We start from the raw sequence: 25,515 nt of genomic DNA on the forward strand, positions 1-25,515 counted from the left end.
TCACCTGGCGTACTGTCCCCTCGCGCGAGCTACCGGGGCCTTGTCGTCGTCGTCAACGGGATCGAAATCCCTGCATATTTCATCGGCCTCTGCCGCCTCGACGCAACGCCACCAGGAATACCTGCAGGTTCGCAGCACGATTCAGGCAGCGCAACACAAGCAATTGGCCATCCTGCCTCGCCACACGTACGCCTCCAGTAACAGCATACGTCTTCAGAGACCGATCGCTGTAACGTGGTCAACCCAACTGATGCCATTTCTCTGTTGGAGCACGCCACGGTTGCTTCAGATTGTTCTGTGTTGTTCATGTTCATCGCTGCGTTTGCGGCCGAATCCCGCGCCCTTAATTTCTTCTTGGGGCATTGGACCCAATGCTGCTGCCCACTGCCGCCGGTCAAACCTTTTTCTAGCTTACGTCCAAGCGCTACGCATACAAGTTTCGGTTTCATCAGCAAGGAAAGGAAATGAGCTTCCTTGCAGAAGAAACCAACAAGTGATAGAGGTGCCCATGTTACTCCTTCTGCTAGCTTACTTCAGCATGCAGACGCTTCTGTTGTTTTGTTTTTCTCTTCGAATAGGTTGGCAGCCTGCTCCTTATCACATGTCACATCGAATGTTTGGATACCCCATGTTAAAGTTTAGCACATGTCACATCGGATGTTTAGATGCTAATTAGGAGTATTAAATATAGGCTGATTACAAAACTAATTGCACAGATGGAGTCTAATTCGCGAGACGAATCTATTAAGCCTAATTAGTTCATGATTTGACAATGTAGTGCTACAGTAACCATTTGCTAATGATGGATTAATTAGGTTTAATAGATTCGTCTCGCGAAATAGCATAGGGGTTCTGCAATTAGTTTTATAATTAGCTCATGTTTAATCCTCCTAATTAGCATCCGAACATCCGATGTGATACTGCTAAAGTTTAGCACCTAGTATCCAAACACCCACACTAATTCACACCCGCACTCCTATATCCGACACCACCAGAACCCAGGGTTGTTGGCTCCTGGACTTGAGAGAAATCAAGGCACAGGAAATATGCAGTCGGTAAATGTGTCCATCAGTTTCAGGGTTCAGCTGCCTGCAAACGGCCTCTGATTCCCTCTGCCAACTCCAAGCAACAAGGCTTCATCAGTTTCTCAGAAATGGACTTGCCCAGATGGGAATGGGCAGGGACCTGCACATGGGCACGGTTATGGCTCTACTCCTCTGCAGCAAGCTATTTTCATTTTAGACTTGGGGGCTCACAGGCTTATCTGCCACTGCCAGATGAACTGGAATTCCACAAATGCAGAGACGAACACAGCAAGTGTTATTTCCGGAGACAAAGATGCAAACCCGAAATCTGGACCATTGATTGTTCCCTAACGTTGCTTGGGTTGCCGACCGTTTCCATTTTCGAATGGCCTATCCTAACGGAGACGGCTTGGATTGAGCGCAGAGAACGATTTCTACGCCAGAAAATGACCATCCAGACGTGCGTTTTTATTTGATTTGAGCTACCATTTCTCAAATCTCAATGAACAGTTATCACCTGACAAGATTTTCAAAGGATCACAACAGAGCATGAAGATGACAAGTAGACTCGTCCAGGACTAGTGCCAAGTTTCCTGAAAGAAAGTACAGATGCAGTCAGCCTAGCCTTTCCGTGATCCTCGTCTCCATCGCGTCCCTTAATTCTTGGCCTCTTCCCCTTCCCCGAGCGCTATAAATACCGGCTCCTAAGCTTCCTCGGCTTCCATCCAAGGCAACACAGATCGAGCAGATCGCTCGCCCCGCTACCTTTCCTATCGCGCACCGTGCCATTCCTCGGCTAGCTTCTGGGCAAGCCATGGCCAGTCGACGAGGAGGAGGAGGAGCGCGCGGCGTGGTCGGCAGAATGGCCGTCCTCGTCCTCGCCCTGGCGCTCGCCGCGGCGTCGGAGGTGGCGCGCGTGGCCGCCGCCGGGCACGACTACCGCCAGGCGCTGAGCAAGAGCATCCTCTACTTCGAGGCGCAGCGCTCCGGGCCGCTCCCCAGCGGCCAGAGGATCGCCTGGCGCGCCAACTCCGGCCTGCTCGACGGCAAGGCCAACGGGGTAGGTCTACCGGAGCGCTAACGGAGCAAGAAATCAAATTTGATCGACCCCAAACCCCAACCTGCTCTTCTTGGATCCTAGTTCCATCTTTGCATGAATGTTCCGAATTTGTTGGAAATCAAATCGACTATGGATTTCAGAACCAGCATTTACGCCTGCCTTATTTGATTTTCTCTCCGATCCCTGCCAGGCGGACCTCGTGGGGGGCTACTACGACGCCGGCGACAACGTCAAGTTCGGCCTGCCGATGGCGTTCACGGTGACCATGATGTCGTGGAGCGTCCTCGAGTACGGCGAGCAGATGGAGGCGGCCGGCGAGCTCGGCCACGCCATGGACGCCGTCAAGTGGGGCACGGACTACTTCGTCAAGGCGCACCCGGAGCCTAACGTGCTGTACGGAGAGGTCGGTTGGTCCCCCTACACCACGGCGCGTCGCCTGCTGGGCGGCGCTCCGCCGGCTGCCTCCCCCAGCGTGCTTGCTTTTGTCAACCCCTCTTAATCGAAGAGGCGGCGCACCTGCATGGCTGCATGCACCTGCAGTAGTAGTCGTTGGCTTTTTACTTTTACCTGGTCAGACGCAGATTTACCGTCCGTGTCGCAGTAAAAGAGTGTCAATTAGAATTTGAAAACTGATTAAACGGTAAACTTGACTGAGCTAACCGATTCAAACTCCACTAACAAATCAGCACGAAGAAGTAACTACCGCTGATGGTTTTTGCGGGTCACTGATCGATGATGTTCTCTCCCATGCATATGCAGGTCGGCGACGGTGACTCAGACCACGACTGCTGGCAGCGGCCGGAGGACATGACGACGAGCCGGCAGGCGTACCGGCTCGACCCCCAGCACCCCGGCTCCGAGCTCGCGGCGGAAACCGCCGCGGCAATGGCCGGGGCGTCGCTCGTGTTCCGCAGCTCCAACCCCGGCTACGCGAACCAACTCCTGCAACACTCCAAGCAGGTACTCCGATTACAAATGCTCATCGCTATCTTGAACGCATTCGATCGAAATGTGTTCATCCCTTGTTTGGTGCGTGCAGTTGTTTGATTTCGCCGACAAGTACCGGGGGCGCTACGACAGCAGCATCACCGTCGCGCGCAAGTACTATGCCTCGTCCAGCGGATACGGGGTAAGTTTTTGTCATGAACAATGCATATCGTGCAATCCTTGATGCACAAAAGTTATGGCCTCACATTTGGAGGTGCAGGACGAGCTGCTGTGGGCGGCGGCGTGGCTGTACGAGGCGACCGGCGACCGGCGTTACCTGGACTACCTGGCCAACAACGCCGACGCGCTGGGCGGCACGGGCTGGTCCATCAACCAGTTCGGCTGGGACGTCAAGTACCCCGGCGTGCAGATCCTGGCCGCCAAGTTCCTCCTCCAGGGCAAGGCCGGCGGCGCGCACGCCGACGTGCTGCGGCGATACAAGCAGAAGGCGGACCTCTTCGCGTGCTCCTGCCTCGGCAAGGGCGGCTCGAACAACGTCCGGCGGACACCCGGCGGCATGATCTACCACCAGAGCTGGAACAACGTGCAGTTCGTCACCAGCGCGTCGTTCCTGCTGGCGGCGTACGCCGACCACCTCGCCGCCGCGCGCCAGGAGGCGCAGTGCCCGTCCGGCGGGGTGCGGCCGTCGGAGCTCCTCGCGTTCGCCAAGTCGCAGGTGGACTACATCCTCGGGAGCAACCCGAGGGCGACGAGCTACATGGTCGGATACGGCGCGACGTACCCGCGGCAGGCGCACCACCGCGGCGCGTCCATCGTGTCCATCAAGGCCGACCCCGCGTTCGTGAGCTGCCAGGCAGGATACAACAGCTGGTACCACCGCCGGGGAAGCAACCCGAACCTGCTCGTCGGCGCCACCGTCGGCGGCCCGGACGAGTACGACAACTTCGCCGACGAGAGGGACAACTACCAGCAGACCGAGGCCACCACCTACAACAACGCGCCGCTGATGGGCGTGCTCGCTCGACTCGCCGCCGGTCATGGCGGCGGCCGGTTTGGTCACTCGCTCGCTGATGGTTAGCTCATTCTGACCCTAGTTTGTCTGCGCGTGCTTTCTCACATACGAATCGATCGAGCCATGAATGAAGTCTCATTTGGTTTATGTTTCTTTGCTTGCAGAAGTTGATGCAACATCCATGAAGAGCGACAACAAGACCTCAACGCCATCTCCTTCTCCGGGTAATCATTCAACGTTCTTATTGTTGATCAATGCAGTAACTGAACATGAAAGAATCTTGTACCTAGTTGTTCTCAAGACAAGACAACCGTACGCGACTAATCCGAGTTTCATTCTGTGCATCCTGCAGCTGTTGAACACTACTCGCCCATCGAGATCGAGCAGAACGCAACGGCGTCGTGGACGGAGAGGAGCAAGACGTACCACCGGTACTCGGTGACGGTGACCAATAGGTCCCTCAAGACCGTCCACGAGCTCCACATCGGCATCTCCAAGCTCTACGGCCGGGTGTGGGGTGTTGACAAGGCGCGCTACGGCTACGTGTTCCCCAGCTGGTTGCAGTCGCTGCCCGCCGGCAAGAGCGCCGCGTTCGTGTACATCCAGGCCGCCCCGCCGGCGGATGTCTGGGTCACCGGCTACAAGCTCCTCTAGAACGGCAACCCAGAGGCCTGGCGTGATGCATGAGACTTATCAACCATCAAGTGATGGATTAGTAGTGTTGTGTGTGTGGAAGGAGTGAAGGAAAGGTTCGTTAGACTGCAAGAGGGACAAAGAGTGATGGAGCTAGAAACATTCTCGGTCATCCTCATTGTCCCTTCAAACCAAGCAATCTACTAGAGCTAATCTGTGCTTGTGTGATGATTGAAAGTTAAACAGTAAGATGAATGATATGGTTGAGCCATATATAGGCTACAAAATGCGACATGTCGGAAGAAAATATACAATTGAGATTCCAAATAGGTCGGGTATGGATATGTGCAGTGGTTTGATTCCTTCTTTGTCCTAATAGTTTAGTTAAGTTTTCTGCAGTCCGGAAGTTTTGAAAAAAAAAATTAAGCTGATAGTGGTGTGCTAAACCAGTAATAGGCAAAATTGAAGTGTTGGACCGATTTTTTCTTCTATTGTTTTGTGTAAAAAAAATTGAGCCAAGTGCATGTCCCTTTGGAGGTGTTTGGTTCCCGCCGTTATTTGCTACACCTACTTGGTGCCAAAAAAGTAGACACTACTTAATTTGTAAATATTAATTTGTAAATAGCTTTCGACACACCATCTGAAATATAGGACGTGTTTGGATGCACACTACACTTTGCCACGTCCTATGGTGACAGAGGCACAAAACATGACCGTGCTTTGTTCTTCTTTTAGCACGCCACACGAAACTCAGTTTATTATTAAGCTTAATCGTGTCATAGTTTATCGACGCCACAGCTTTCATGGCGGAACATCCAGCAGACCCTATGCGCGCCACAGGGTACGTGGTGTGGCAACTCACGGCCTTCAACTTCTCTTTTCTTTCATTTTAAGAGTGACTAGACAACACTCGAATATTTTTTGGGTTTGATTTTTTTTCAACCTATGAAATCATGCCACGTAGCTACGTTAGGAGAAAGAAAATCGAATGATCAACACACCAGAGTTCAATCGATCTTATGGACAGAGAGAAAAAAATCGGCTGAAAACCAGACTACCATCAACCTAAAAATGGCCGTCAATACCCCCCCAAAATATTAAACCTGCTGCTCCACAAGAAGTCTAGCAGCGGCGGCGGCGGCGGCGGCCGCTCCAATCCGGCCTTTCTTTCCTAGCGGCGACGACAGGGCGAGCGGCCACCGCGAGGTCTTCGTCGGGGACTTTGCCGGCGATGAGCATCCGGCAGGTATGCCCGCCTATTCCCTTCCCTTCCCTCCCTGCTGTGCGAAATCGAACACCCCAAACCCTTATGTATGCTATTTGTATTCAGATCTGAGGTTCCGCCCCTTCCGAGAGGGATCTGTCATCTGTTATGTTCTTGGCCAAACGACCGCCTTGGTCGTCTCAGATTAGCAGGCTCTGCGTCCTCCACGCCGTTTCCTGGAACCTTTGGTGGAGGGCGGTGCGTTACAGTGGCGGCGGCGACAATGCCACTCCAGGGGCCTCTGTCCGGCTGTCGGAGCTTTTTTGGCCGGCGCGGGTGCACGCCAGTAGCGTTATTGGGCAAGCTCTGGAACGGGGGAGGTGGTCGGATTCTGTGGAGCTGGAGCTGGAGAGGCTTCATGTCGACCTCGACCCCTTTGTTGTCAACCTGGTGCTCCGAGGTGTTTCAGACTCAGAGACGGCAGTTCGCTTTTACTGGTGGGCAGAGTCTAGGCCCGGATTTGACCATACGCAGTCCGCGATAGCATACATTTTGAGCCTGCTGTTTATAGATGGGGACTTTTCTCTGCTGTCGGAGTTCCTCGAGAGAGTGAGGAGTCAGGGTGTGGCACTGCATCGCTCTCTTTATCGGATCCTCTTGTCCAACTACGTCCGGGCAGGCAAGTTCGATTCAGTCATCCAGACATTTGATGACATGGTTACGTCCGGTTGCCGTGAGTTCGGTGTGGACTACAACAGGTTCATAGGCGTCCTGGTTAAGAATTGCTGTTTTGATTTGGTGGAGAAGTATTACGACATGGCACTTGACAAAGGTTTTTGCCTGACTCCATTCACTTATTCAAGATGGATATCTGCACTGTGCCAATCAAACCGTATTGAGCTTGTAGAGGAGCTTCTGGCGGATATGGATAGATTTGGGTGCTTTCCAGACATTTGGGCATGTAATATATATGTTGACTATTTGTGTAGACAAAATAGGTTGCCTGATGCCTTGAAGATGCTGGAGAAGATGGGGATAAAAGGAACCGGTCCAGATGTTGTCACATACACAGCAGTTGTTGGTTGTTTATGTGATAACAAGCAGTTTGCAGAAGCAGTCGAGCTTTGGGAGGAAATGGTGAGGAGGGGACTTAAACCTGATACCATTGCTTGTGGTGTATTGATATTTGGGTTGTGCAAGAATGAAAAGGTCGATGAGGCTTTTGAGCTAGCATTGAGGATGCTGAGTCTGGATTTAGAACTCAATGTCTGTATTTACAATGCCCTGATAAGTGGCTTCTGGAGATCTGGAAGCATTAGTAAAGCCTTCAAAATCATATCCTTCATGAGGAAAAACGGGTGTGAGCCAGATGTTGTCACATACAATATTGTTTTAAACCATTACTGCGACGCAGGTATGGTGAAGGACGCTGAAGACTTGATGAAGAAGATGGAAATGAGTGGGGTAAATCCTGACCGGTACAGCTATAATCAAATGTTAAAAGGATTATGCAAAGCTCATCAACTGGACAAGGCATTTGCTTTTGTTGCTGATCATATGGAAGTTGGTGGGTTCTGTGATATTGTATCCTGTAACATACTGATTGATGCATTTTGCAAGGCAAGAAAGGTAAACTCTGCGTTGAAGCTATTCAAAGAAATGGGATATAAGGGAATACAACCAGATGCTGTGACATATGGAACTCTGATTAATGGTCTCTACGGTGTGGGATACCACAATTTAGCTGAAGAAACTTTTGAGCAAATGTTGAAGGCCCAGATTGTTCCTAATGTTAATCTGTACAATATTATGCTCCATAACCTGTGTAAAGCTGGTCATTTTAAACAAGCTCAGAAAATTTTCTCGCAGATGATTCAGATGGAAGTCTCACCAGATATTATTACTTTCAATACTCTCATATATTGGCTTGGGAAAAGCTCAAGGGCAATTGAAGCCCTTGATCTGTTCAGGGATATGAGAGCTAGAGGGATAGAACCTGATAGCTTGACGTTTAGGTATTTGATCAGTGGTCTCCTGGAGGAGGGGAAAGCTACACTAGCTTATGAGGTATGGGAATATATGATGGATAATGGCATTATTCTCGACAGGGATGTTTCGGATAGGCTGATAAATGTGCTTAAATTGAAGAACAAGTAGGAGCTAAGCTTATGCAGAACTTCAGCCTCTTGTGGAGATCTTTCGCCTGGTGTAGGCTCTATGAAGCTACCTATCATCAGAGGTTAAAGGCCTAAGCTTCTTTGGTTGCTTCTAAGCCCATAGCTGTGCTGTTGAATACAGCTTTGCTGAGCAACTTGTTTCAGTGTTGGACCACCAGACCCCCAAAGCAGACCACAAGAGAAACAGTGGCTAGGTATGTTTCATTTTGGCCTACTGAATGTTCCGAGTGAACTTTTATCATATAAGCAGGCTTATTGGAGCCAGGTCACTGTAGTTGAACAAGTTTATCAAAAGGTGTAGGTACTAATCTAGTCTGATTATTGCAAATAAACTATACAAGATTATCTAGAGCAACTATACCAAGATAATACTTTCTATGGTACATGTGAACCGTGCCTTTTGCTAACTGAAGACCTGACATTTATTGATGATCGAACATTGTTGCACCCGGTGTACGGAACATTTTGTTTTTCTGGGATCGTATTTAATTTTAGTTTTTTATGCTTGATTTGAAAGTTCAAAGTTTTTTATGCTTGATTTGAAAGTATTTGAACTTGGGTATTTATCCAACACAAAGCTCTCTCAAAATTGCAGGTGTGGTTTTCAGCATCAGCAAGTGCAATATTGTTATCAGGTTCTCAACTATTTCATGACAAAGTTTGCGTGGTGGCTTACTTTGGCATAGAGAAGGTATTGTGAGGCACATCTTCACCTTCTCTAGTAATATCTATCACATTTTTCTTCGAATGAAATTGCCTTTACACTGTAATCAAATACTGTCTCACATGAACCCTGCTGAAGTATTACACCACTTTACATGAACCCAAGCATAACCATTGTTATAATTTTTCTTGTCAGGCTCCTAGGACTAGGTCTTTTTATGTTATAAGCTGCAATGAAGGATCCTCAGGTGAGTTTGCTTTCTATTCCCGTCAGTCCTTCATTCTTTAGAATGAACATGATTGCTGGTTGATTTTATACAGCCTAAGTGCAAGTTTTTTTTTGTTCCCTTCAGCAGACTGCAAGTGGTGGGCTGTATGGATTTTTTGCATGCCAAACAGCTAATTTTCTTTCTTTAAGTTTTTGGGTAATCTGATATTTCTGTGGGTAGCTAGACCTAAACATGAGCAAGTACACAAAAATTGCACTTAAAGAAATAGTATCACAGATGCTATGGATCTATGTATTTAGCAATTGTGGTACCAGTTGTGAGATTGTTCTCAATTTGTTTGAATTATTCATTCTTTAATGTCAAGGCCTCTGTTTTTTTCCCTTCTTGGACAATTTGTTCTTTAATGCTGAGGTCTCCGTTTTTTTTTCTTGCTGATATACTCACAATGGACTAATGATGCTTTCAACACTGCCATTTACCCACTTCTTTTTGGTCTTCTTCAGGCAGTTGAATTATGTTACTTAAAGACTTTTTTTTTGTGCAGGATATTCAGAGCACATCAGATTTGCAGGTACTAATGGAGCGCAGAGTCTGCAACCAAATCCAAGGGCCACTGGTGCTCCTACAGGAGATTCTGGTTCCTGTCAGTAGCTAGTACAACTTAAAGGCAGATCATCTTGTTCAATCATTTATTGCAGCACCAGTACAACTTAATGAAATATCCAGCACATCAAAGTGTTCCATTGGCTCCAATACAAAATGCGATTCATCATATGCCAGGTAATGTCCATGTTTATAAGTCTATCCTAGCGGGTAAATTAATAGGCTTCAGTTTAAGATTTATATTTTTCATGTTCTCCTTAGCTTTGATATACTGCCTCTGCCTTCGACTCAAGGTATGCACATTTTCTGTCAGATGATTTCCTTCTCTTTCTCGGTCTCACCCATTGGTGCTACATTGGCTCAGTGTAGGCGATTGTCGTGCTACTGTTAATCTGTTATTCGAGAATGTGTTTGGCTTGCTCTGTTGATAAACAAGCATTTACTGTCCAGTGACTGGTTGCTCTACGTTAAATTCATATCCATTTCAGATTAATACTTTTATCCCTGTTTCATTTTGTAAGCTGTGTTATTAAGGTATAAGTTTCTGCACCAAAATGACTTGACTACACCATGTCCTTGTCAGGCTGATTACCCTGTATACTTATTTTGCTATCCCTAGTTTGATGTCTTCTAAATAAGTTAGTCATTAATTTATTTTCTGGGATATACACCTGGCATCCCTAGTTTGTCTTTGTTGCCCAATGAACTTGTGGAAAATTATGTCGTACTCTGTTCACATTATTGACTCTTATGGTGCTGCTCTTATGTTGCTGCAGCATGGTTGTGGATATTGGTGTGACTAAAGCACCACATGCTGGTGCTACTGGCAGTGCTATGTCATCTGAGATGCCCTCATCAGCGGCATCGAGCAACCATGTTCCTTTTACGCCATCAGAGATACCAGGGAAACACTTGGGAACTACACTGGTACCCCTTTCCTGCCTTGAGATTCTGACATCTTGCTTGATTCCCCAGATCAGGGTGACATAGGTAATTGCTCGCCTTTGATGTATCTTGTTCATCAGCTAATATGTAGCATCCTTACTGAACCATAATGTTTTCATGTTTAACCCTTTTTCCAGTGGAGTATTTCGCTGATGCCATGAACGTATCTCAATCAGATGAGGAGAAACCATAGTGAAGCCGTTCAGGTTCAGGAAGGACTCCGCATCTCTCTTGTAGTAGTGTCAGTTTGCTGTGATGCCCGTACCGCAGCAAATCTAACTTTGTATCCTTCCCCACAAGTGGGGTAACAAACTCTGTAATTGGCCTTTGCTACTAGATAATTTTGTAGTGGTTTAAATCCCATTTCTTTTGAATAAACAGATGATTGGTGTAGCCTTTGCCAGATGAAAAAAAGTTCAGTTGGTGACTGTCAAACCTTACATCAGGAACTCTTGGTATTTGCTACAGAAGTAAACAGCGGGTACGGGTTAAACTCCTTGTTTTGCCAGTTGTGTTGTCTTGCACTTGCACGGGCAATGGCCCGGTGTAGAAATTTGGCTTTTGGTTTGGAAGATGTTCCAGCGCTTTACATGGGGGTTCCAGCCGAAATTTGACTTGTTTTATGTAAATTCTGAACGTTTAACTCATGTTTATTGAATATGCTTAGGCGATCTGACTGTAATGCAAAGCGCACGAGTCTGGGAGCTGCCCAAATGTTGGTGCCTCGGCTCGGCTCGGAGGTACCCGACTCTCTCAGCAGCTGCAGGTGGAGCGATGCTTTTTTTGGGGTTTAGTTTGGAAATTTGAAATCTGAGACTTTATTTCAAACCTCATTGAATTCTTTGGTATTTCGTTCATATAAATCCAAAATAAGCCGAACAACTAATGAGAGGAAGAGAATTGATTAATGCTTCCTCCGTCTTAGAATACATCTATGTTTAGACTTTTTTAAAGTCAAATATTTTTAACTTTAACTGCGAATAGAGAATAATCATAGACTAATGGTATAAAAATTATGTTAACTACTATAATATGTAACTTTTTTATTTAAAATAAATTATTTTTAAAGGTATTGTTGGTCAAAGTTAAATTTTTTTTAATTTTTTAAAAAACCTAAACGTATTTATATTTTAGGGAAGGATGGAGTAAATCATTTTAGCTGGGATCATCTCATTCAGATGCAATGACCATGCTCTTGTTCTGGCTCATTTTCCAACTACAGCAGCATTACATCAGCAATATCATATCCCGAGGAGCAACCTTCTGAAATCGAACGGCCACCGTTTCTTCGAGTTCGAAACGAGACTGCCGTTGATGCTCCATGTACCCCTTTTCAAAGCAATCCTCATCCAACTGAGAAATTGCACATAATCTCAAAACAGACCCCCCAAAAGTCCAAAACTATTCGATGGATGGTATTTCGCTTGGCTTAGAGGACCACAATGAAAATGTTGTTGCTCACAAGTCACCACTACGTGGCGTGCTCTTTACGCGATTTCCATGCCGTCGCCTCAAAAGGCTTAGGACATGCACGGCCGAACGCTGTATCCAAGCTAGGTTTCGATCGTTTAGGCTCACAGATCACACGCTGGCAGCGAGTGTTGATAAGCTAGAAAGATCCATGTCGAGGGAGAGCGATGTCCCGGAGGCGGCGCGGGCGCCGGAGTCGATGGCATGGGGCACGCCGCCGGCGCTGTACCTGTCTTACGGCATGGTCTCGCTCAGGGGCCGGCGCCCGGCGCTGACTGATGCCGTGGCGGCCGCGCAGTCGTTCACGGCGCTGTCGCCGCCCCTGGGCCTGGACTACTTCGCGGTGCTCGACGGCGGCCTCCTCGGCACGGCCGCCGCCATCGCCGAGCGGATCGACGGCGAGCTGCGCAGCGAGGCGCCGCGGTTTCGCGGTGGGGCGTCGCACGACGTGGCGGGGTGGTGGAGGATGGTCATCGGGGAGGCGTTCCAGACCGTCAATGGCGAGGTGGTGGCCAGCGGCGGCGCCGGCGCGACGGCTCTCGTCGCGCTGGTCCTGGAGAAGTACATCGTGGTCGTGAAGTGCGGCGGCGGCGCCTCCAAGGCCGTGCTATCCCGCGGCGGCGAGCACGTGGGGCTCACTCCTGACCGCTGGGTAAAGCTCTTCCTGCTCTCTTCATTCATGTGTCTGTCCCACTGAGCATATCCAATTCATTCATTTTTTAATCAATAATTCAACGGTGAGATGAATAGAAGTATATAGGTAAATAGTGGATCAACGGTTGGATAGAAAGAAATTAATGGTTAACATAAGCCATGTGGTTGAGATAAGCAGAGTTTTTTTTTTAAGTAAGGCTCGCCCAATGACCCAACAGCTCAGAGTTAGTTCTTTTTTGATAAAACATCGCAGTTTTCATATCTCTTTCGTATCATTTTGGGCTACAGATCTGAATTTGTACAAATACAGATCAAAAATTTATATGTGCATTCCCAGCCAAACATGGCAGATGAGAAGCAGGGTGTGGCCGACTCCATCTCCAACGTTCTGCAGACTAGCCGTCGTTCGTTCGGTACGTGACATTCAAAGCACAGCTGATCTCTGTCAGTAACTCTGTACGTGACATTCGAACGTGGCGTGGCTCGTCGCAGGGAGCTCATCGTACGAGCCGCCGCCGGTGACGGCGGAGCCTGACGTGGTGGCGGTGGAGCGGAAGCAGGCTCAGGACGACTTCCTGATCCTGGCAAGCGACGGGCTCTGGGGCGCCGTGACGGCGGCGTTGGCGTGCGGCCTCGTCCGGCGGAGGCTGGTGACGACCCCGAGGGTCGCCAGGCCAAGGGAGCCGCCGCAGGGGCTCGCCGACCGTGCTCGCCAAGGAGCTCGCCGAGCAGGCGGTGCGCGCCGGCAGCCAGGACAACGTCAGCGTCGTCCTCGTCCTCTTCAGGGACTTCTGGCCTTCTGGGCGCGCGCACGGTCCTGTGGAATCAAATCAAACTTTGTTGCATGCTGGTAATGTTGTTATTATGGATTTGGGAAAATGAGTTAACTGAACTTGACGCACATTTGAACTTTTCGAAATTGATGTTGAGATTGCAAGTTCTGCGAGCTGAAACTTCTGATGACGTTTTAACAGCAAGCCGATTTTTATGTGAAACAAAATGGTTAGGCTCAACAATGGTAAAATAGGCTACCCATTAAAGAGTGCTGTGATGACTTGAGAATGTACCAGGTGCTCCCGCGACTAAGGAACACACTAAAAATGGCATGGAAAATTCAACAAAAAAAAATCTAAATGGATATAATGATCTATGTTCATGCAAAATTTGAGGTTAAACAAAATTTTGTGCAAGGAGAGAAAAAAGAAGAGCAACAAGTAGTTGGGTGGATCCGCAATCCGCTGCAGTTCGATCACATGCAATTTTTTCCTTTTTTTTCCTTGCATAAAATTTTATTCAACCTCAAACTTTGCATGCGTATAAATCATTGTATTCTCAATTCATTCATACTTTTTTTTAAAACGTTTTCATTCATTTTTTGATGTGTTTTTAATTTCGGGAGCACCTAATTGGGTGGGATACTGGGATCCCTTGACGTTTAAGTGAACTGTGCCCATTTACATTCCCCAAATCTAGGTCTGATTCTAGTAACCAAACATGCTTTTATGGATTTTGGATGACACTATGATATGAACTTAAAGACCATTCCAATGAAACTTTCGTCTATCATATATTTGTATACTAGATGTATAGTAGCCTTGCATCTGTCTATGTGTTGAATTTAGTGGTTTTTCCTTTTAGAATGAGGTACACATGCAATTTATTTGGAATACAATGAGTATAAGTTTAATTGGTGCCAATTATGTGTGCCCAAATGAAATTTCTTCAGTAATAGGTCCCACCTACAAGACCTATGGTACCTTTCACCTAACACGTTATCTTCTTACCGTCAGAGTGAATCCAGTGTCTAGGAATGATTCCGTTGTCCTTTATATTCCCCTACACACTTCTCGCTATTAACCCTAAATCTCAAACGCTTCACCGCCGCCACAAAACATACTCTCATCTTACCCTCTTCACTGATCGGTGACCCTTTCAAGTTGCTGCACAACCAAACTGGTTTATGATACTCCAACAGGTCTCGAAGTTCTTCACAAATAGGTTGGCTCTTCCTTTGTTTCCTGTGTTTTCATCATTGTTTTTACTTGTATAGTTTTGTGGATTAAGAACTTTGAATTCTTTGAAGGATTGTGAGTGCTAAACCTATCTTACAGTTATTTTCATGTATGTGCAAGGAATCACGTAGATTCATTTACTCAACCGTGAATTGTTGTATAAGTTTTTCATATTTTTTAGGTGTCGTGATATTTTTACTTGTATGTGCAAGGAATCGCGTAGATTCATTTCCTGTGTTTTCATCATTGTTTTTACTTGTATAGTTTTACCCGCAAAAAAAGGTGATACACAGGAAAAGATTAACATGGTTTTTTATGTGGAACATGCTTTTCTTGTAGTAGTCACGTCCAAAGAATTTCTTTCATGTTTCTTGCTAACTTGTTTGAAATTTTTCACACTGCCCATTCAATGTTGTGTTCTGTGCAGGTCAGATTTTAGATCAACTTAGCCAATCGATCTTATCTGAATTTGTACCACATTCTTAAACAGGCAATGCGAGGAATTTCAAAAGTCAAGCATATAAACATTGCAAAATTCATTGGAGGAGTACCACATCACATACTCATAAAAAGATCCCAGCTTAATTGATTTCCTTATCAATTCTCTTGCTTTTGGTAGTTGTTAGAGCCTATTTTTGATATGAAGGAAAACCCCAAGTTTCAATTCAGATTTGAACTAAATCTTCGTTTAAAAAAAAGATTTGAACTAAATCTGAAGATTTCGAAGTAAAAAATCTCCGAGATTTGTTTGAAACCTGAATTGAACCTTGGGGTTTTATATGTATCCAAAATAAGCCCAACAATTAATGAGAGTAAGAGAATTGGTCAGCAAGTCATTTCTTTTGGGATCTTTTTATGAGTATGTGATGACGATGCTCCAGTTGTGACCTTTTTGAACTTAAACCTCCAGTTGTGACTCACTTTCCATTTGCAAGCATGATCACATCATATCCGGAGGAGCAACCATCCAAATCGAGCGGCCGCCATTTCCAATTCTGTAACGAGGTTGCCGTGGAGGCCTTGACGATCCTCCAAGTGTCATTTATCGAATTAGCCCTCATTCTACAGAGAAATTGTAAAAAAAATCTCAAAATACTACTGCTAGTTCTCACTTGATAGGCAAAAGCAAAACTGCAAAAGGTGACGCGAGAACAGAGAAGCGGCTTCTCTGATATTTCTCTTGTTGTGGAGGACCAAAATGAAAATATTGTTTCTCACGCGAGTCATCGCCACGGCTTGCTGCTAGCCTGCTACGCGATTTCATCGCTGTTGCCTCCTCATCGAACGCAGCAATGCATGCATCACCGTCCAGGCGACCAGGCTAGGTTTCGATCTCGTCGGCGCATAAATGCCATGCTGGTAGCCAGTGTTCCTACGATAGGTAGATTCATGTCGAGCAAGAGCGACGTCCCGGCGGCGGCGGCGGCGACCGAGACGCTGGCGTGGGGCGAGTCGCCGGCGCTGTACGTGTCGTACGGCATGGTCGCTGACAAGGGCATGCGCCCGGCGCTGACCAGCGCCGTGGTGGCGGCGCCGTCGTTCACGGTGCTGTCGCCACCCATGGGCCTGGACTACTTCGCGGTGTTCGACGGCGGCCACCTCGGCGCGGCCGCCGCCGTCGAGCGCCTGCGCGTGCGGCTGGCCGCAGCTATCTCCGAGCAGATCGACGGCGAACTTAGCAGCGAGGCCCCGCGGTTCGGTGCTGCGGCGCCGGCGCACGACGTGGTTGTTGGGTGGTGGAAGACAGTCATCCAGGAGGCGTTCCGGGCCGTCTACGAGGAGGTGGCCAACGACGGCGAGGACGCGGCCGTCTTTGGCGCGACGGCGTTCGTCATCACGCTGGTCCTGGAGAAGTACACCGTGATAGCGAGTTCCGGCGACTCCAAGGCCGTGCTATGCCGCGACGGCGAGCACGTCGAGCTCACTCCCGCTCCCGATGAGCGCAGGGTAAGTAAAAGCTTCTTGCTCCAATCATCCTCATGTCTGTCCAAAGTCCGATAAATGTCTGTTGTCCGTCAGGTTTCAGGACGCCTCTTTCATTGATTTTTAGATGAATACATGAACTAGTTGTACGAGCGACCTCTTGTACGACTATTTTTCCCTTTGAATTTTGAATTAGTTTTGTAATTCGTGGAGGCGCCAAACTGAGGAATCAAATACCGTTCCCTTAGAGTTTTGAATTAGTTTTGTAATGCACATGAGAAAGGCCAAACACCCGGTTCATATTGATCGTCCATTTCGCCTTTCTCATATGCATTCTTAAATTCTTGATTTTCTCATTTTAACCAAGATTCTTTTCACCTACCCTCCATGACACAAATCTTAAAGCACATATAGGCACACATAGTTTAGATCGCCCATTCCATTCCTCGCTACTCATATGCATTCAATCTTTGATTCTTTTTTAACTTACCTTTATGATTCTTTTCACCTATCCCTTGTCCTTTAGGAAGCAGCTCCTCTGCAGTTGGGTCCCTGAACCAAAGCTGCAGCACTCTACCGCAGAGGAGCCCTGTCCGTCCCTTGAGGCCTTGAGCCAAACGAGTGGCCCTGAGAGCCATTTGTGCAGAGGGACACCTACTGTGCATGAATGAATCATATAAAAGCGTAGGAGTTTGAGTTAAATTATTTCTTTGTACACATGATGAACAGGTAAATAGTGCACAAGATGAGAAGCAGAGCCTGGAAAACGCAGCCAGTCAAGTTTTCGCTCCCACCTCCAAGCTTGGCAACTTCGTTCAGATCACTCTCCCATCTGGTACGTAAGCTCTGCTCATGAGCTCATCTGCTGCTTCCACTCAGAGCTGTAGCTGCATATGCTTAACTGCTCGTGTCATCGTGTGGATAACAATGGATAACAACGTGTTTCAGGGAGCTCCGCGTACAACGAGCCGACGGGGGTGGTGATCCCGGAGCTGGACGTGGTGGCGGTGGAGCGGAAGGCGCAGGACGACGAGTTCCTGATCCTGGCCAACCACGGGCTCTGGGGCGCCGTGCCGCCGGCGTCGGCGTGCGCCTTCGTGCGGCGGAGGCTGGGGAAGACCTCGCGGATCACCATGCCGTGGGAGGCGCCGGTGGACGCCGCCAGGGGCTCACCGGCGGCCGTGCTCGCCAAGGAGCTCGCCGACAAGGCGCTGTACGCGGGCAGCGAGGACAACGTCAGCGTCGCCATCGTCCTGTTCAAGGACTTCTGGGCGCAGAGCGCCAACAAGTAACAAGTCATTGGCCGTTCGTTTCGTTCGCTACATCAATTTATCTGCATCAATTGAGGTTACTGAACTAACGTTTGGATTAATTCGGTTGCCAAGGATTAATAAGGCCGATCAATGTCGCTTGGCTTTTTTTATTATAAATTGCCCGGCTGGAGTGCTAGCTTATCATTTACTTAGCTTGCATTGGCTTGTGTTAGGGACAAACGTAGTACGTTTGTGTGTGTGAGAGAGAGTAATTGTCTTTTAGAAAGAATTTATCAATGTGTGACAATGCCAACTTACATAATAACAATAGTGTTTGATTATTTACCATATCAATATTTAACTCTGCTATCAGTATACAGGGTCTATGTCTCCAAATTGACGTATACAGGGTCTATGTCTCCAAATCTTTTAGCATCTAAATATATCCAATATTTCCTCCGTTCCAAACTACTATTCGTTTTGGCTTTCTAGATATATCACTTTTGCTATGTATCTAGAGATATTATATATCTAGATGCATATCAAAATATATGTATCTAGAAAAGTCAAAACGAATACTCCATCCGCTCCAAATTGTACTTTTCATATTTATAGATATTATTATGCATCTGGACATAGATGCATAATAATATTTATAAAAAATGACCTACAATTTGGAACGGAGGGAGTAGTAATTTGGGACGGAGGGAGTATTAAACTTGTGGACGTGGATCCATGTGGGGATTGAGGTTACTGATGAACTAGACGTTTGAATTTGTTGTTCAAGTTGGTACTATATATTGAGATTATTGCAGTTTCTTCGAATCGACCGATATTACTGTGTGATCGTCGCATGCAATTATTGATTGTGTTTGGATGAATTTGGTTTTGCACTTGTACACAAGCACTGAGGCTGAGGCACACACTGTAGCGACTGTCCGAGTATGATGGATTGAAAATCACACAAAAGTAGTGTAGTTCAAATTTCAAAACACACGGAATCGAAAACTCACAGAAAACAGATGAATCAAATTGAAGTGAAAAGAAAACAGGACGAGATGCACAATAATTATAAGCATATATAGATCGCTGATCTTGATCGTTGTATCTCTGCTTATTTTATTTCGTGGGTAGATGATCGAGAATGAGATGCTTCCTGGACAATTTCTCCGGCTGCTGTATGCGTGCTTGGTTGGGTCCGGTTCATCTTACGGTTCCTCTGTAACCCTGCACGCAATGACGCCAAACCATGTCATTCGAAGGAAGAAGAAGATGAGCACGCAACGCATTGCATGTAAGGGGAAATGAAGGAAAAAGGTGGCGGCTGAGCGTGCTTACTGGGTGCAGTCCATGTTTGGGGAGATGGTGAAGCTGATGGAGAGGCCGCAGGTGGCGGGGAGGCCGGCGGCGCGGGCGAAGTCGACGGACGGGAAGCCCCCGGCGGCGGCCTTGACGCAGCTGCAGGCGGCGACGCGGTCGGCGGGCGTGGCGGCGAGCTGGTTGAGCACGCCGAGGCTGTTGCAGCAGATGCCGTAGGGCGTCATCCCGGGCGCCCCCGTGAGGTAGGGCATGCACGGCGCCATGAGCTGCGCCACCTGCGCGCACTGCAGGGCCGCCGCAGCAGTAGCAGCGGAGGCCCCGCCGGCGGCCGCCACCAGGACGAGCACCGCCGCCGCCGCAGCGAGGGTGGCTGACGACCTGCTGGTGCGGCGGCCCATCGCTGTGGATCGAGCTGGAGGAAGACACTACACGTAGTACGGTGGCGCGTCGTCGTACGTGGAGCTTCCGATAGATCGACCGGGCTGCTGCTAGATGATGAGCTTAGCTTGTCAATGGCGATAGAGCTAGGGCGGCCGCCGGGGGGTATATGTACGTGGTGAGTGGCGTGCGTGGTGTACGTGCATGGGAAGAGTTGTTTCGCCATGTCGTTGGTGCGTCGGACGGATCACGGCAGTTGGGGACGGCACAAGGCGTGAACGAGAATGACGACGTGTGCCAAGAAAGATGACGCCTCGATCGAGTTCATCCGGGGGCCTCTCCAGGCCGAAAAAATAGTCTGGCCCATCGGAAAACCAGGCCCGTCATGCGCAGCACAATGATTCAGCTAGCGGGCCTAACAGCGCGCTACTGGACTTCCGGAAGCCCGTTTGATATTGGACTTCCCGTGTTGGAGATCCGTGCACGCAGGTAGAACCATCGGATGCGTCTCCGCCGCCGCCGCCGTGCTCGTGCGAGCCGCTGCATCCCGCCGCCGCTGTCCCGCCCTGCGCCGGCCCCGCGCGTCGCTGCAGCCTGCCGCCTCCCCGTGCAGAGAGGTGTGCGCCTTCGGAGTCGCCGCTCTCGGTGGAAAGGGAAAGAAAGACTACTACTCGATTACTCATCGGTCATCGCCCCTCTCCCCTACCGAATCTGCCCACTGGACCTCTCATGACACAAGCGCAACATGGCCTGCCTATTAATCCGTGTCGATCCTTCCTCGACGGCGGCGGCTACGGCAAGACGGGGAATCCAAACAAAGACAACAGCTAGCGGTGTCTACGGCAAGACAGTAACAAAACAGGTCGACCGACGGTGGAAAGGAGACGTTGTTGCCAATGGAGAATACGGTACGTTCCTCGATCCGTGATGCTTGCGATTCAATTAACCTGTTCGAATATCCTAAAATCCGTGTTCTTCCTCGATCTCAATAAACTTGTCTGAAGAAGATCCTCAAATGTTATCTGTCTACTTTCTTCCTGGCTCGTCGGTGGTGGCAAGACGGGGGATTCGAACAAACCAAGCAAACGCGTTGATAACCATACTCGGAAGGATAAACCATCAGCGTACAGTAGCACGGGTTGCTCAAAACAATACAATGTAAACAAACACCACATGCACAAGATGCTGGAGTATAGGTTTGTAGAGGAATGCCCGTACCCGGGTCTTATTCTCGAGCCGTTCTGCTCATGGAGGGAGAAGGTTGTGGCGGTTCTAAACGTGGTACGCCGCCGAGAAAAAACCGAAGAAAACCCCAAGACAGGCTTGTGTAGACCTACCCGCTTTTGTGAATGCTACAACATAGCCTTCTTTGACTTCGATAAAGAGTGCGAGTATGTCCTTGTTTTATTTACTATCCTTGTTCAAAACTATTGATCAGAAATAGTTCTAAGCATTGTGCTTGTAAGGTTGCTTCCAACACCTGTTGCTTGAACAAACAAATCTAAAAAAATATTATATTAGTCTTAAAAATTAATTGATATAGCGACATACCTTGCTTATAAGCATTTGTATTGTTTTTATTGGTGTGGACTCAATAGCAGATGCTGGGCCACTAACAAAGTTAGCACCTACTGCTAAAGAGTCGAGCTTGATGTTGTTATTATCTTATTGGAGAAATTCAGACTTGATGAAAGTCCATATTTGATTATCTGGCGTCCAGTATTTACCTGCTTTCAAGGAGGCAAACAAGAAAAATTAGATATATGCAATAAAAAAATTAGAGTTAGTCTAAAAAATTAGATAAATCGCCCCAGGGTTCGAGTTGCCGATCCCCGGCAACGGCGCCAGAAAAGCTTGTTGACGGCAGTTAGCACGCCAATTTGTGAACCGCAAGCCCACAGATCATCGTAGCTTTTCCCTTAGAGTATTCCATCCAAGATTTATCAATCTGTGGATCAGCAGCGAACTGACTAGGGTTTTATCTAATCTAACAAATCTGATCCTATTAAGAACATATGCTAGCTAAACATATGAGAATAAGCATGCATCATAGTAGATCAAAGTAAGCACAAGATTAGATTGATGTCACCATCGTGTGTACATAAGCCTTGATGATCACAAGGCTCAGCTCCAGAACTCCACCATGGCTTCACTGCGCAAGGACAACCATGGCGGCTAGGGTCTAGCCTAAGCCATCTCCTAGGCAACTTCGAGGACTTGCAGCGGCCATCAGCTCCCTTTGGTGTACGCTTTTGGTTTCATCGAGTTCCGGTGGATTGATCTTCGTGCTTGATGAAATATCAGAGTATTTATAGTCTAAAGAGCGCGTGGCAGAAATTGGAAGGTGAGAGGAGAAAGGAAAGCCCCAGGCTGAGTATGGCCCTTCCTTTTATCCCCTCGTGTCCAACTTCGTCGCCAAGTCTCCTCTGATGTTCTGGAATCTTATTTTTTATACAAGTGGGCCTGACATGTCGATAGCTTCAGGATGAGATCTTTGATAAGTTTCCAAATCTCCGCTTGATCTTTTTTTATTACTCTTTGATCCTGAAGTGATACTTGCCATATCTTCACAATCTTAACCCTTAAGTAACTTTGGAGGAGTGCTTGCAAAAAATGAGCGTCAGAGGGGGCCAGAAGACTCCTGCCCGATCGGCTTGGGCTTCACCAGGCCGACTTTCTGATCCCGTTAGCCTTCGTCTTTAACAGGTTCGTCGCTTGTTCAAGGCTTTATCCAAAAATATGCTTTAGGTACGATTTCCTACAAAAACAGAATGACCTCTATACAATGCATATGTGAAAATAGGGTTATTTCAGGTGCCAAGTGATGGGTTAGTATAAGAATATGTATGAAAATATCACTTAAATAACACCAAAAGTGTGTCAATAACCAGCGTCAACAAACAGCAGGACCTCCGTCACACTAGGGTCTAAAATCCTGGGGAGTTGTTTGTGTCCTGGCCAGGGAAAATTCTACCGCCATATATTTAATCATGCTGCGAGCGTGTAGGTTTGTGGATTATATTTACAGATTAAAGAGTCAGCTTTCATGATACCCTTGAGATTGAATCGCATGTTTTTGATGTCTTAAATGTTTACATAAAACTACTGCTCTGTTCTGTTGGCTTGGTGAAGTATAGACTTTGCTCATTACAAGTTAGAAATTAGGTTTCAACCCACATACACAATGCTTTTTCTCGTTCTGAAAAAAAGAGAGGAGCAATCCCATGTAAAATGTAATGAGACAGAAGTGTTCTCATTTGCTCGTGATTTCTGATTAGTGGGATGAGACTGAAGTTGTCAAAGTAATTTGTGAGGTCTTGGATCTTCAGGTGGGATTTTGAACCTAATTTTTGTGAGCTCATATTCGTGTGGTATCTACCCAAATTTCTCATGACGCTGACATAACCATTGATATGGTCTGAATTACATTTGACTTATCGAGCTTACTTCCTTTTTTGTGTTATTGTTCTTACATCTTTTCCCCCCTTAAACCATGTGCAGAATCATATGCTAGCTTTAACAGGTCCATATCGAGCAATCGGTGGTTTAGATTTTATGTATTTTGAGTATAATCTGAAGATTAAGGGTGATGGGGCAGTTGATGAAGATTTCAGCAAAGGTTTGCGGGAGCGCTGTGTCTATAGTACTGATGATCCTAATACGCCCACCACTCTTTCACTAGAAAGTTACCTAAGCACGGTGGATATGGTGTGTATGCATGTTCCTTTCGCCTTAGAAGCTTCTTTTGAATGGGAAATCTACTTTTGCTGGCAAAATATCCGCTTCGACTTCTGGCAATACAACTAAAATGGTTCTGTATGACAGTCAAGTGGCTGGCACCAAGACTGAGTTTGGAAGTGGTGGATCTGTTTCGTTAAGTCGTCATATAGTAGCTGTCCCATTAGGTGAGGACCTGTTGCTATATTTTTGTGTCCGTGATAGTTACAATAAATCTAGGCGCCTTAAGTTTGTTATAGGGAATGGTGTGGATGAACGTACTTGCAACCTAGGCACTTACAAGCTGCAGCTAAACATCATCTGGAAGGGTGTCTTCAGACAGAATCGTGCCAGGCTGGAGTATTGTGGTGAAGATATATTATTAGGGTGACAGGATATTGGAAACCAATTGTGTCGAAGGCGTAGATGTTCCAAGGATGGTACAGCAGTATTGGAATGCTATTGCATCTAAAGAAAAAGTTGATGTCGGTTGTGATATCAGATCTACCATGAGTTGGATAAGAAGCTTCTGCAGTCCAAGGAATTCAGCTATTAGAGGTTCATTAGTAAAGGTTCATTAGTATGGCAGCAGAATTTTGTTCGAGTAGTATGCTATTAGATTGGATACGGCAGGCTGCTGTTAAATGTTATGAAGGTTGTAAAGTGGTGCCCATCTTAAAATTTTCGGACTGAATTCAAATCTTTGAATTGCGCCATTGTTTTCTCTCTCTCTGTTTTTTTTACACGGAGCCATTCTTTTTGTCTCTCTTTTTTTATAGTGTAAGCTTCATTTCTGACGAAGCCATCCTCCAGAACCGGTGGAGATAGCCTATATATCAAAAAGAGCCAATCAAGTGTGTGCGTGAAGAGACGAACCATCCCATAAGCGTGCACTCACACAGGCACACAGCAGCAGGAGCATCAAGAGCTGTTTAAGTAACTACGCGTCTGATCTCAATGAAAACAAGAAACGACGCAAGTGCATTGCAGGTCCTGGCCGACACTCGATCGAACCCACCGGCTGGAGAGATCGGGAGGTTGAACAGCGCCAATGCCGTGCATGCATGCTGGAGGATCCTGCCGGGAGCATCCGTGGATGCGGAGGTTAAACCGCTCCAAACCCAGAGCTCCGACCCCCACGTCGCGACGAAACGCGCAGAGCCGCGCGACCTCACCGCAAGACGTACACGTGTTGGCGCGCCCGCGTACCCCTGAGACCCCTCCACGCGACCACGCACGAAGCTACCCAGCATGTGATCGATGTGCCCTAGCGAACGATCGAATCCTTATCCCAGTGCCGACCCATCGATTCCGATCCGGCAGCACGTACGAGCGAGATCAGAGACCAGACACGTATACGCCAAGAAGGAATCGGTCGATCGGCCCGGCCGGGCATCCATCATCGGCAGCTAGCTAGCTGCTCCATTCCATGGATGACCATGGCCGACGTGTTGGTTGTTATTAGGAGAGTGCATGCGCAACCACTGCTGCTGCTGCGGGCCGCGACGCAACAGCCGGAATCACCGATGCATCCAGGAGGACGAGCCCCCGAGATCACGCGAGATCAGGGGAAAAATTAACAAAACTAGGCCGGGCACAGGCAGCCGGACACGAACCCGGCCGGCACATGGCTCGCCGAATCGTTTTTGGCCGTAGCGACCCCCGCCGGGCAAATGACCCAACCACCGTCGGCTTTCCCGGGTGTCCTCGATCGCCTCCGTTGCGTTGCGCCCTTGTCGTTTCCACAGTAGCGGTCTGCCAAGGCCCGGGTCAACCCCGTTGATGGAGCTCAATGCAAGGTTTAGTTGAGAAGATGAAGCAAAATATTTCGACACTTGGCGACTAGCTAGCCGTCGTCTTCATCTTTCTATATGTAACAGGGAATGGAATTCATTATGGGTTCTTGATACTATAGTTTCTTCTCCTTTTTCTAAGGTGGAATAGGCCGGGATTCCCGTTGATTTAGGTCGTGCATGCTCAAGCAGTCAGGCTGATGGCCAATACAATAGACTCACGTTGTCTATTTTTTTTTTTGTCGTGATCGCGTTTTTCAGAAATGGCTGTCCCAAAAATTATATAGTTGCTTGAGTTTCAAAGAGCATTTATTTGACACGTGTCCAATATGAACTCATCATCGTCTCTCTCTCTCTCTCTCTCTCTACGAAGTGCAAGGGTTCTTTTTCCTTGAAAAGAAGAGGAGGAGCAAGCAGGTTGGTCTACGGATTATTGCAATTGATGTTTTACGTTCCGTTAGGCGCAGCAAGAGAATGCATTGCATTGCATGCATT

At 47.6% G+C, this 25,515-nt stretch overlaps 4 protein-coding genes and 1 long non-coding RNA gene across 5 annotated transcripts; 4 read left to right on the forward strand and 1 right to left on the reverse strand.

The window, feature by feature from the left end:
* The first annotated feature begins 1,710 nt into the window (after window positions 1-1,710).
* Window positions 1,711-4,968, forward strand: LOC101772298 (endoglucanase 2). Its single transcript, XM_004967442.2, has 7 exons — window positions 1,711-2,085; window positions 2,276-2,488; window positions 2,845-3,045; window positions 3,125-3,214; window positions 3,293-4,106; window positions 4,210-4,269; window positions 4,398-4,968. The coding sequence occupies exons 1-7, from the start codon at window positions 1,840-1,842 to the stop codon at window positions 4,697-4,699; spliced, it is 1,926 nt and encodes a 641-aa protein (XP_004967499.2). The 5' UTR covers window positions 1,711-1,839; the 3' UTR covers window positions 4,700-4,968.
* Window positions 4,969-5,743: 775 nt separating this feature from the next.
* On the forward strand, window positions 5,744-10,940 carry LOC101771889 (pentatricopeptide repeat-containing protein At1g13040, mitochondrial). Its single transcript, XM_004967441.2, has 7 exons — window positions 5,744-5,924; window positions 6,009-8,253; window positions 8,655-8,750; window positions 8,919-8,970; window positions 9,497-9,732; window positions 10,332-10,545; window positions 10,638-10,940. Exon 2 carries the CDS (start codon window positions 6,051-6,053, stop codon window positions 8,037-8,039), a length of 1,989 nt encoding a protein of 662 aa, XP_004967498.1. The 5' UTR covers window positions 5,744-5,924; window positions 6,009-6,050; the 3' UTR covers window positions 8,040-8,253; window positions 8,655-8,750; window positions 8,919-8,970; window positions 9,497-9,732; window positions 10,332-10,545; window positions 10,638-10,940.
* Window positions 10,941-12,121: 1,181 nt separating this feature from the next.
* On the forward strand, window positions 12,122-17,851 carry LOC105914353 (probable protein phosphatase 2C 8). The gene is made up of 6 exons (XM_012845885.1): window positions 12,122-12,622; window positions 12,962-13,037; window positions 13,117-13,359; window positions 16,018-16,583; window positions 17,289-17,394; window positions 17,508-17,851. Exons 1-6 carry the CDS (start codon window positions 12,122-12,124, stop codon window positions 17,849-17,851), a joined length of 1,836 nt encoding a protein of 611 aa, XP_012701339.1.
* Window positions 17,852-18,730: 879 nt separating this feature from the next.
* Window positions 18,731-19,530, reverse strand: LOC101770187 (non-specific lipid-transfer protein). Its single transcript, XM_004971448.1, has 2 exons — window positions 19,151-19,530; window positions 18,731-19,039 (listed from the first exon to the last, which is right to left on the reverse strand). Exons 1-2 carry the CDS (start codon window positions 19,528-19,530, stop codon window positions 19,021-19,023), a joined length of 399 nt encoding a protein of 132 aa, XP_004971505.1. The 3' UTR covers window positions 18,731-19,020.
* Window positions 19,531-20,048: 518 nt separating this feature from the next.
* Window positions 20,049-21,048, forward strand: LOC111257446. Its single transcript, XR_002677977.1, has 2 exons — window positions 20,049-20,418; window positions 20,570-21,048. It is a non-coding gene; the product is annotated as an uncharacterized LOC111257446 (long non-coding RNA).
* The last annotated feature ends 4,467 nt before the right edge of the window (window positions 21,049-25,515 follow it).

This window comes from Setaria italica, chromosome V (genome assembly GCF_000263155.2).
Source record: "Setaria italica strain Yugu1 chromosome V, Setaria_italica_v2.0, whole genome shotgun sequence".
Lineage (NCBI taxonomy): Eukaryota > Viridiplantae > Streptophyta > Magnoliopsida > Poales > Poaceae > Setaria > Setaria italica.

Bases quoted from the DNA above. Each gene is read 5' to 3' on its own strand.
- LOC101770187 (XM_004971448.1), bottom strand. From the start codon at position 19,530: ATGGGCCGCCGCACCAGCAGGTCGTCAGCCACCCTCGCTGCGGCGGCG.
- LOC101772298 (XM_004967442.2), top strand. From the start codon at position 1,840: ATGGCCAGTCGACGAGGAGGAGGAGGAGCGCGCGGCGTGGTCGGCAGA. The intron at 2,489-2,844 runs GTCGGTTGGTCC...ATGCATATGCAG, and splicing joins CTAACGTGCTGTACGGAGAG to GTCGGCGACGGTGACTCAGA. The intron at 4,270-4,397 runs GTAATCATTCAA...TGCATCCTGCAG, and splicing joins AACGCCATCTCCTTCTCCGG to CTGTTGAACACTACTCGCCC.
- LOC101771889 (XM_004967441.2), top strand. From the start codon at position 6,051: ATGTTCTTGGCCAAACGACCGCCTTGGTCGTCTCAGATTAGCAGGCTC.
- LOC105914353 (XM_012845885.1), top strand. From the start codon at position 12,122: ATGTCGAGGGAGAGCGATGTCCCGGAGGCGGCGCGGGCGCCGGAGTCG. The intron at 13,038-13,116 runs GTACGTGACATT...GGCTCGTCGCAG, and splicing joins GACTAGCCGTCGTTCGTTCG to GGAGCTCATCGTACGAGCCG. The intron at 13,360-16,017 runs GTGCGCGCCGGC...TTCCTACGATAG, and splicing joins AGGAGCTCGCCGAGCAGGCG to GTAGATTCATGTCGAGCAAG.